Raw genomic sequence first — 12315 nt, 5'->3', positions numbered from 1 at the left:
TCCCTATATAATCTTTCATCTTACAACTGTTAGGCCCACTTCAACTTTATGTCACTGTGACAGTATTCTAGTATTCAAGATAATGATCACAAGTCACCCTGCAAATCAGGAGGCAAGATTACTTCATCAGTTCAACCATCAGGTATTGGATAGCTATATTGTATCAGGCACCATTCTAGGTAGAAATAGTCCGTTTTATAAAAATAAGCCTTTTTACTCTAAATAAAATTTAGTCTTTCAGGCACTTCACTTCATCTCATTTATAAATTGTCTCAATTTGAATATCAGAGTTGATCCCAGTACTTATTAGTACTAGAAATACCTCTACACCTCCACTTCCTCATCTGAAAATGAGGATAACATTACCTCTCTTTACATGGTATTTATGACAGTTAAGTAGAATATGTAAAACTGATTCATAAACTATTAAGGCTGCTTTAAAAATACAGGGACATACAACAAGGAATTGAGTGTGAAAGGGAGGTAAAGAGAGAACTAATTTGGAAAACGATAGGGTAAGGTTAGCAGACACATCATGGTGCTTTGCTTTCTAGGACACAATGATTAACTACACAATCACTGTCCATCAGCTAAAAGTAAACTAGCTGTTCAAGAGACACAAAGGTATTTCTGGCCCTAACACCTGAAAGAAATTTCTCCTGTAGGCCCTCATAAAGAAGACAATGTGTAATATAAAGTAATGTTCTTGGCCGCGCATGGTGGCTCACGTCTGTAATCCCAGCACTCTGGGAGGCCGAGACGGGTGGATCACGAGGTCAGGAGATCGAGACCATCCTGGTTAACATGGTGAAACGCCATCTCTACTAAAAAATACAAAAAATTAGCCGGGCTTGGTGGGGGACGCCGGTAGTCCCAGCTACTCGGGAGGCTGAGGCAGGAGAATGGTGGGAACCTGGGATGCGGAGCTTGCAGTGAGCCAAGATGGTGCCACTACACTCCAGCCTGGGCGACAGAGCGAGACTACATCTCAAAAAAAAAAAAAAAGTAATGTTCTCAACATCCCTACTGTAAGCATGATGTATTTCGCTAATTATGTAACACTACAATTAAAACACTGGAATCAATTTGAGCCCCAAGGAGAACTTACTATAGCTATCTATGACTGCATCAGAGGTCTGACATAGCAAATTACTGCCCTCTTGATAACCTTTACTGATACTTCAAAATATGACCCAACCTTTTATGAATCAGGCTACTAGAATTTATATAAATTCATGAACCAAGTCGTATTGCATAGCGTTTTGGGAGATATCTACATTAAACCTTCACATTTGTTCTCTATCACTTACAAAGTGGTATAAGTCAGTGGTTAAAACCAAGAACGCAGAAGCTAGACTCATGTATTTGAATCCCACCTTTGCCACTGAGGCAGGAAAGTCGCAGGTTGCAGTGAGCCGAGATCGCACCACTGCACTTCAGCCTGGGCGACAGGGCGAGAGTCCGTCTCAAAAAAAAATAAAATAAAATAAAAAAGTATACATACCAAAAAAAGGAGATTGTGTGTGTGTGTATATGTGTGTATATATATGTGTGTGTGTATATATGTGTGTGTGTATATGTGTGTGTATATATATGCGTGTGTGTATATACATGTATATATCTATATATAATGAATCATACACTTTTTACTTTTAAAACTCCTTAATATTGCTCTTTTGCTAGTTACGTTCTTTACTTCCAATATCCTGCCACACAAATAAATAATATATCCATAGCATCTGTCTTAGGAAAATTAATTTTATTAGGTAAATGAACTGAAAATTGCTAAAGAATCAAATTTCTATAAATTAATATTTTTTAATCTATTCAGTCAAATTCATAGAATTCCTAGCAATGGCTTATACATAAACAAGGGCTACCTGTTTTCAAAATAACTGAATCTGACATGCAATGCATACTCACTTTCGCTGCAGCAGAAGGCAGTAATCAACTATGACAGGCACCATATCCTGTAGAGGAACCATAAAGAAAGCATCAGCCCCACAACCCTGTCCAGTGGCCCACTGATAATGACGGGACTGCTTAAGATGCTATTAGACTGTTAGGAGGATATAACTTTGTATCATGCGTTTGGTAAGCAATTTGGCATTATGTGTCAAAGTCTGAAAAATAGAATGTTTGACCTAGTAATTCTATTTCTGGAAATGTACCCTAAATATGTTTAAGAATAAAACTTATTTTAATGCATTAAGGTGTTCACTGCATCTTTCTAACAGAGGGAGCAGGAGAAGGAGGGGAAGGGGAAATGGGAAAGAAAAAAAGAAACATGAATTACATTCAACAACATGGGAAAATAGTTAAGTAAATTTTATTATTTAAGTAAAATACTACATATATCTTACAAGCTTATCAAGAGTTTACAATATCATTAAAACAAATACTAGGTGAAAATATGTATTTGTCTCACAGATCTGTAAAGAAAACTCACAAAAAAAAAAGGAAACCAGAAGAAAATAAATCAAATTGATAATGGGATACAGTTGGTCCTGCTGGTGGCTCAGGTGATTAAGGTCACCCATATTTTGTCACAATCCTCCAAACCTGCTATTTTAACGTTGATTTAACGTCTCAGTTTCACAATATTTTTATTGCTTTAAATTCATCATGTACAGACTCATATCAAGTAAATGACAACCCACAATTTTGACCCTTTTCAATGGAAAGAGTCTAAGGGAGAAACAGTAGCTTATTATGACTGGAAATTGTCAAGTAACCAAGCATCAAACTTCAGCAGTATTCTTTCCTTTTCTGCTGGCTACAGGGAAATGGTTTCCTTTTAAAAATCCTGGAAGGGTTATGTTCTGGACAGAAATCTCATCAGGAGGGAGAAAGCACTATGTGAAAAAGAGCTCCACATACTAACACCTGTCTGATAAAAAGGTCAAACCTAAGGAACTCTTATTATTTGAGAGAGAGGTGACTAAAGAAGGACCTACAATCCTGAAAGGATTATAGGGCTATCCCTGACCCATCCTGCTTCCTTTACTTACGAATATTACTCATGACTACATGTAGATTTGATTCTTTGAAAATAGGAGGTAAAATTATAGATGTAAAAAGTGTTAAGAGCCATAGCAAATCTCAACCCTGAATGAGAATACAGTGGGCTAGGTAACGGGGAGTTGGTGGCAGGAGGACTTCCCTAGAAATGCTAGAGAAAATAAACAACCTTTAAAATACACAGCTGAGCTCCTAAGATAGTAAGGGCAATAGCCAGGTCTAAAAGTGAAAAGGGAACTGAAAACCAAAGCAGTAAGTTCTGAGCTGTTATTGATCCTATCCTGTAGGTTTGTTGGTTGCAGAAGAGCTTGGGTTTTAATGCCAGAAAGAAGCTGAGGCCTTAAACCCTTTTAACAGAGGGAACTGAAGCAGAGGACCTGCCTAAAACTGGGATTCTTGAAAAGCCGCATCCTCAATGAAAGGAAATTAGAAAAAAAAAAAAAATCTGCCTGTTGGCATAGGAAGATGACAAGGAAGTTTGTCTGTCTCAGCCTGGGCTCAGAGGGGGTAAATTTATACTCACCAAGAATCTGTAATCAAGACCCTGTCTTCAGGTAGAGCTGGGATTTGAATTTATACCATCGCCTCAGTATGAGAACAACTGAGCCAAGAGGTTCACATAAAAAGTGATCCTGAAAATACTATGCAGCCATAAAAAAGGATGAGTTCATGTCCTTTGCAGGGATATGGATGAAGCTGGAAACCATCATTCTCAGCAAACTATCACAAGGACAGAAAACCAAACACTGCATGTTCTCACTCATAGGTGGGAACTGAACAATGAGAACACTTGGACACAGGGCGGGGAACATCACACACCGGGGCCTGACGGGGGGTGGGGGGCTGGGGGAGGGATAGCACTGGGAGAAATATCTAATGTAAATGGAGAGTTTATGGGTACAGCAAACCAACATGGCACATGTATACCTATGTAACAAACATGCACCTTGTGCACATATACCCTAGACCTTAAAGTATTAAAAAAAAAAAAAAAAAGTGATCCTGAAAAAGGATACTCCTCAGATACTTGAAAGAAGCAAGTTAAAAAACTCCCCAGAGATCACCCTAAACCCAGGCAAAATAACTACTGATAAAGTCCTATTGAAGATGTGCTCAAAATAAAAAACTTGAAAACACTTTGTTAAATAATGCACCATACACCATACATGAATGTCTGGAGGAACTATAAAGGGCAGTAGTATACCCCCAAAACTTCAAATAATATAATTATCAGGTAGAAACTATTTTTAAAGTATACTTAAAATAATTAAGGGCATAAAATAAGGAATTAAGTGCCTGGCCCGGTACTAAGTACTTTGGATATACTATAGGGTTTAATGGAGTATGAATCAGATTCATACACTTAGACAGATCACTATAGTGGCTGCATGGTGGGAGCATCTGAAAAATCCAACACTGGAAACCAAGACTATTACAGTCATCAAAGAAAAAAACGGTGGACTAAACTAGGGCACTGACAGCAGGTATAAAGAACAGTGGACAAAATTATTTATAACTATAGGGTTTGGTGACAGATTGATCATGGTTTGGAAGGCATTGAGAGGAGTCTATAATTCCTAGTTTTCTGGTTTAAGTGATGGTTGAATGAAGAGGTCACAAAACGACATAAGAAATGTGGGAAGAGGTGTTAGAAGGAAGAAGGTAAGTACAATCTGGTCCACAGCAGATTTGAGGAACACCTTTACTTTGATGTTGATTAACAAGAAATTGAATACAGTAATCTGAAACATCTGGGTTAGAATTACAGATATCTAAGTTATCAGAGGAAGCAGTGAATAGAAATGAAATTGTCCAAGGACAACAGAGCGAGATGAAAAGCAGTCAACAATGGACTAAATCTTGAGGAAGACCAGTATTTATGAAATGGTCAGAGGATAGAAACAAACTGATTCAAGAAGAGTCACTGAGGTTTAAAATCAGAAGGGCACACAGTCACAGATATCTACAGGATATAGACTTTCAAGAAGGAAGAACTAATCATTGCTGTTTAATACAGAACTGACAATGAACAAGATCTGAAAAACAGGTACTGTGTTTAGCAATTTGGATATAACTTGTGTCTTTAGTTAAGGTGTTTTAGCTTCCTGATTAAAACTGACAAACTTCTAGCGAGACTGACAAAGAGTAAGAGAAAACATCAGGAATGAAGCAGAGGATATCATTATAGACATTGAAGACATCAAAAGGATAATAAGGGAATACTACGAAAATTCTACACACATAAATTTGACAATTTACATGAAGTGCACCAATTTCTCAAAAAACACAACTATCAAAACTCACTTAACATGAAATTGCTCATTTGAATACCCCTATAATTATTAAGGAAACTGAATTCATAACTTAAAATCCTCCAAAAGTAAATCTCCATGTTTAGATGGTTTCACCAGAGAATTCTACCAAACTTTTTTTTTTTTTTTTTTTTTGAGATGGAGTCTCGCTCTGTCGCCCAGGCTGGAGTGCAGTGGCCAGATCTCAGCTCACTGCAAGCTCCACCTCCCGGGTTTACGCCATTCTCCTGCCTCAGCCTCCCGAGTAGCTGGGACTACAGGCACCCGCCACCTCGCCCGGCTAGTTTTTTTGGATTTTTTAGTAGAGACGGGGTTTCACCGTGTTAGCCAGGATGGTCTCGATCTCCTGACCTTGTGATCTGCCCGTCTCGGCCTCCCAAAGTGCTGGGATTACAGGCTTGAGCCACCGCGCCCGGCCTCTACCAAACATTTAAAAAGTATGAAAACAAATCCTATACAATCCCTTCCACAAAATAGAAGAGGAGCAAATATTTCTCAATTCATTTTGTTAAGTTAGTATCACCCTGATACAAAAACCTGAAAAGCCATTACAAAAAAACTACAGACCAATATTCTTCATAAATAAAGATGCAAAAGTCCGTAACAAAATATTAGGAATAATAATTCACAATTACATAAAAGGAATTATACCTCATGACCAAGTGAGGTTTATTCCAGGATGCAAGACTGGTTCAATATTCAAAAACCAATCATTATAATATACCATATCAATAGCCTAAAGAAAAAAAAAATCACATAATCATATTAAGTACATAGAAAAAGCAACTGACAAAATTCAATACCCATTCATGAAAACCCTCTTAGAAAAACCGTAATAGAGGGGAACTTCCTCAACTTGATAAAAGGTAACTACAAAAAACCTACAGCTAGTATTATACTTCATGGTGAGAAACTGAATGTTTTTACTCTAAGACTGGGAACAAGGCAAGGATGTCTGCTCTCACCTCTCTTCAATACAATGCTGAAGTTTTAGCCTATGCGATAGGCAAGAAAAGGAAAAAAATAGTACACAGATTGGGGAGGAAAAAATAAAACTGTCTCTGTTGGCAGATGACATGATTGTCCACATAGAATATCCCAAGGAATCTACAAAAAGCATTCTAGAATAAATGAGTTCTACAAGATTGCAGAATGTAAGATAAACATTCTAGGCCGGGCGCGGTGGCTCAAGCCTGTAATCCCAGCACTTTGGGAGGCCGAGACGGGCGGATCACGAGGTCAGGAGATCGAGACCATCCTGGCTAACCCAGTGAAACCCCGTCTCTACTAAAAAATACAAAAAAAAAAAAAAAAAAAAAACTAGCCGGGCGAGGTGGCGGGCGCCTGTAGTCCCAGTTACTTGGGAGGCTGAGGCAGGAGAATGGCGTAAACCCGGAAGGCGGAGCTTGCAGTGAGCTGAGATCCGGCCACTGCACTCCAGCCCGGGCGACAGAGCGAGACTCCGTCTCACAAAAAAAAAAAAAAAAAAAAACATTCTATACGCCATTACTGAACATATGAATACCAAAATTAGAAATTCCATACCATTTAAAACTGCTAAGGAAAAAAGAAATATTCGGTGTAAATCTAAAAATCCATGTATAGCACCTGTATACTAAAAACTACAAAAAAAAAAAAAAAAGGAAATAAATGGGAAAACTAGAAGACGCAGCATAGTAAAAAAATCAATTCTCCTCAAACTGATATGTTTAATATAATTTATATCAAAATAGCCACAAGATTTTTTAGAGATATAGACAAGATTATTCTAAAATTTATATGGAGAGGCAAAGAAATTGGAATCGTTGAAACAATTTTCATAAAAGAAGAAGAATCAGTCTACCCAATTTCAAGACTTACACAGCTACAGTTATCAAGACTATGTGGTACTGGCAGTGGGATAGGCACATAGATCAACGGAACAAAATAGAGAACCTAGAATTAGATTCACCATATAAGCCCAGCTGATTTTTGACAAAGCTGGTAAAGCAACTGAGTGGAGGAAAGAAGGAAAGATTGCTTTTGCAACAAATAATGCTGGAGCAATTAGGTATCTATACACACACAAAAAGGAACTTCGACCTCAGTCTCATACCTTATGTAAAAATTAACTCAAAATAGATGACACATTTAAGTTACACACAAAACTGTAAAACTTCCAGAAAAAAACAGAAGAAAATCTTCAGGACCTTAGGCTAGGCAAAGAGTTCTGAGACTTGATTTCAAAAGCACAATCTATACAAGGAAAAGCTGATAAACTGGACTTCATCAAAATTAAAACCTTTGGTTTGCAAAAGATCCTGTTAAGAAGGATGAAAAGAAAGCTACAAACTAGGAGAATTATGTCCAATAAAGGACTAGTGCCTTGACTATATTAAAACCCTATAAAGTCAACAGTATAATGAGAAACAATCCAGTTAGAAGAGAGACAAAACCCACGCAGAAACATTTCACAAAAGAAGATATACAAGTGGCAAATAAACACATGAAAAGATGTTTAACATCATTATTCATTAGGGAAACGCAAATTACAGCCACAATGAGATACCATTATGCACCTATCAGAATAGCTAAAATAAAACAGTGACTTCACCAAATGCTGGATGTGGATTAGAAACTGGATCACTCACACATTGCTGCGGGGAATGCAAAATGGTACTAGCATTCTGGAAAACTATTTGGCAGTTTCTTTAAAAATTAAACATTCAACTATCATATGATCCAACAATTGTAAACCTGGACATTTCTCCTAGAGAAAAGACATGTTCACACAGAAACCTATACAGAAATGTTTACAGCCACTTTATTTTTAATAGCCCCAAACTGGAAACAACCCAGATGTTCTTCATGGTTAAAATTGTTAATCAAACTGTGGCTCATCCATACTATGGAATACTACCCAGCAATAAAATGCAACCAACTATTGATACAAGCAACAACCTGAGAGAATCACTAAGGAATTATTATGCTGAGTTTAAAGAGTCAGTCCCAAAAGGTTACACACTCTATGATTCCATCTATATAGCATTATTGAAATTATAATTTATAGAGATGAGGAACAGACTACTGGGAATCAGAGGTTAAGGAGGGGGTGGGAGCAGGAGAGAAGTAGGTGTGGCTATAAAAGGGTAAAATGAGGGATCCATGCGGTGATGGAAATGTTCTGTATCTTTACCTTATCAATATCAATATCCTGGTTATGTGACTGTACCATAGTTTTGTGAGACGTTCTCTTATTGGGGAAAAATGGTTTAAGGGTATGGGATCTCTTTGCATTATTTCTTGCAACTGAATATGAATCTACAAATATCACAAAATTACAAATTTAATTTAAAAAAAAAAACAAAATACACGCAATCTTTATGCCTGCCACTAACTGTTCCTAACTCAATTAAGGCAAAACCATCCAAATTAACACTTTCAATCTGGCTTCTTAAAGAAAACAGGTCTTTATCAATTTTGAACATTTAAAACAGTAGGTAAAACAGAGTATTAGTTAAAGCCAAATCTATTTCTATATTTTAAGTTTTCCTCAGCAACTATTTATCAAGGACACTAAACCAGATGCTGGGAATATGGCAATGACAAAAATCAGACATGTTCCTAAACTTACACAGGTCCCTAAACATAAAACTGACATTGAATGAGTGACTTCAGTGAATAGTATTTTAGAAAGAAATGGATCTGAGTTAATCTGGGGGACAATTACACTGAGATGTGAAAATAAACAGGAGCTAGTTGAGCTACAAAGAAATGAGAAAGGATTTTTTATGAAGAGAGAACACTGTGGACAAAGGCTCTGGGTTATGAGAGAACAGGGACATTAAGACACTGAAAAGAACTCTAGTATAACAGGAATACAGAGAATTGGGGGCAGTTAGGCAAGAGTAGACTATGCAGAGCCTTAGAAAATAGTAGGAAATTGAGTCTCTACCTCAGAAACAACAGGAAGTCCTTGAAATATTTTAAAATTAGGGAAGCATCATATCTAGATTTGATATACATTTCTCCTTGGCTGCTGTGTAGAAAATGAAATGAAGTACAGTAAGAATGTGTACAAGGACATGGTGGAAACAGATGAGAGAAACTGTCAGGAGGCAGAATAGCCAGGAACAAGTAAAGGACAAGAATCACCTAATTTGCGTTAGGTGCATGGTGGATCCACTCACCAACACAGGAATCCTCAGAAAAGGCTTTGTGAGGAAACAGTTATTGAGTCTGAGGTACCTACAAAACATCCAAGCGAAAATGTAAATGGGCACCTTACTCTATAGATCTCAGAATTCAGAAGAGCAATCTAGGTTGCTAACACCAGTTAGACAGTCATGTGCCTATGTCACCTAGGGAAGAATGGAAAGCAGTGATTCATCAACTTTGATGTGCTTAAGGGACATCTTGAGAGCTGACTACAAATCCTGGTCACCAACCCCAGAGAGTGATTCAGTAGGCCTGGGAAATAAAAAGTATTTTTAACAAACATCTTCAAATGATTTTTGGAGTAAATGGTACACAGACATCTTGACAAACATTGTAATAAAAATAGAAGACAAGGGTATTGTGAAGAATCCTAACATTTCTTGGTTAAGTAAAGAAAAGGAAGAAGAACAAACAAAGAAAATCAATAAGCAGTCGGAGAGGGAGAGAAAAAACTGGAATGCATGGTATCAGGGAAGCACATGAAGATTTCAAGAAGTCTTCATGTGCTAAATGCTGCTAAGGACCAGTAAGATGAAAAATAAAAGGGTCCACAGAATTTATAGACATGGAATAGGTTAAGGAAAGAGAAGGAGATGAGGAAATGGAGACAACTCTCTTTTTTTTTTTTTTTTTTGGAGACAAGGTCTTGCTCTGTCACCCAGGTTGGAGTGCAGTGCTGTGATCTTGGCTCACTGCAGCCTCGGCCTCCCAGGCTCAAGCGAACCTCCCACCCAGCCTCCAGAGTAGCTGGGACTATAGCTGTGCACCACCACTCCCAGCTAATTTTTTGTGTGTGTGTAGAGACAAGGTTTTGCTATGTTGCCAAGGCTGTCTTGAACTCCTGAGCTCAGGTGATCTACCGACCTCGGCCTCCCAAATTGCTGGGATTACAGGCATGAGCCATCATCCCTGGCCAGAGACAACTCTTGTAAGATGTCTGGCTCTATAAAAAACGGATGAACAAGAAAGCACAGGATATTAGAGACGGTGTGGGGCAAAAAAAGAATTTGTTTGCTGCTTGACTTAGTTTTAGGGTGGGAAACACCTGAACATATATAAATGCATATGAGGAAAGCCAGAAGAAAAGGCAAGTCTCAAGATGTATGAGACAGAAATACTTTAATTCCTTTTTATCCTACTATAATAGTTATGATACAAAATAAATTATAATTATAGGTTTAAATCTCTTCTTAAATAAAAGCCACAATCTGTCCAAAATGTGACAAGATCCAAAAGTTATTTTCTATAACTAAGACAGGACAAATATTGATCTTTGGAGAAAAGCAAAAATAGTGAATAGCCTTACATATTCTGACTCTAAGGAAAGGGTGAGGCTCCTCACCAAGGGTAAAGATTAAAATTAAGGCAGCAGGCAGGAGGTGCCACCTGCTGGTAAAACACAAATTCTCAGTATTTTGACTGTGACAGAAATCAGTCTTAATAGGAATTTCAACTAACTCGGCTAGAGGTTACTTATGACTCCAATAATAGCTTCTTGAGACTGAGAGAGAATCTAAGACCTTCCTACTGAGCAAAAAAAAAAAAAAAAGGTGTTTTAAAAACACTTCTATCAGTTGCTCACCTTGCCTTTATTTGAATACATTCCGTAATAAGAGGTGCATAAATCCAAGAGCTGTTACAACGTGAGTAGGTCATTTTAAATTGAAACACATCTTCTCCTAATTTCTACCCACTATATACTAGGCCTTCCCTCTGGAGCAATACGGCTAATCCCATAGGACAGCTTCCACCATCTCTAGGCGGGCATATCTCCACTTACTTTCTCCTCAGATTAAACAACCCAGTATTTTTTTTACCTGTTGTTTTTAAAACCGTCCACCATCTCAGTTGTGGGATGTGGCTGAGTTTATCAGCAGCCTACAAAATGACTTAGCAGTTTTATTTCAAACAGGCAACCCAGTAGTACTAGTACTTTCCTGTATCTGTGTCTTAACACACAGTTGGCTCATACTAAGTTTACGGTCAACTAAAATCCTGTCCACCTAGATCTTCCCGATCCAGTACTCACATAATTTGATTATTTGAATCTAATGAATCTAAGTCTTGATGTTAATCCTCATTAAATTTCAACTTATGATGATTTTGATTGCACTTTCTTGTCAAAATCACTTTGAACTTTGGTTCTTGACACTACCTAGATTTGACAGGCCAGTCACTAAATTTTCACCCAAATCAATGATAAAAACTTGGGTATGAAAGAGTCCTAAGATGTAATTAATACTAAGCCAGCAAAGAATATTTTTGGGTAGAAATATTTATCTAGTTGCAAATCTATTTGCTATTTACTAATCTATTCCAGCCACAAAGATAATGGAAAAATTAGGCAAATGCTTTAATGAAATCAATTATGTTGTATCACAGGCATTCCAGGAATATATTATCTTTATATTCCTTTCAAAAAGGTAATTATATGAGTTTAACATGGTTGTTTTGAGGTGAATTCAAGGAAAACATTCACAAATCACATCAGGGATGTCAGCAGATAGTCTCCAAAGTCCACTCGACTTAAAAAAACAAACAAACAAACAAACAAAAAAACCACTTTAAAAGTCAACCTATATAATTATTTTATGATTAAATATGATTAAACAAAACAAACATGCACTGGCTGACAGTGCATGCATTTCGCCCATCCTAATGCACTGAAGGTCACGTTTTCCAGAAGAAAACTGTCCTCCTGAATGGAATAAATTGTATCTCCCTGTATATACTCCACACTAATCAAGAATGCCTTATTTGAAAACTAATGAAAAGTTACTTGCAA

The 12315-nt window shown here is 37.3% G+C and overlaps 1 protein-coding gene across 6 annotated transcripts in view; it reads right to left on the bottom strand.

Annotated features, from left to right (window-relative positions):
- The window catches only part of VPS8 (VPS8 subunit of CORVET complex), a 302825-nt gene that overhangs the window by 170289 nt on the left and 120221 nt on the right, over positions 1-12315 (bottom strand). For all 6 annotated transcript variants that reach the window (XM_065540320.1, XM_065540319.1, XM_065540318.1 and 3 more), the window contains one exon: positions 1924-1970. In XM_065540320.1, the coding sequence (XP_065396392.1) occupies positions 1924-1970 (47 nt within the window). The remainder of the gene's footprint in view (positions 1-1923; positions 1971-12315) is intronic.

The sequence above is a fragment of the Macaca fascicularis genome, chromosome 2, assembly GCF_037993035.2.
Source record: "Macaca fascicularis isolate 582-1 chromosome 2, T2T-MFA8v1.1".
Classification (NCBI taxonomy): Eukaryota; Metazoa; Chordata; class Mammalia; order Primates; family Cercopithecidae; genus Macaca; species Macaca fascicularis.
The sequence above is the reverse complement of the archived record's forward strand: the minus strand, read 5'-3'. Positions and strand labels throughout refer to the sequence as shown.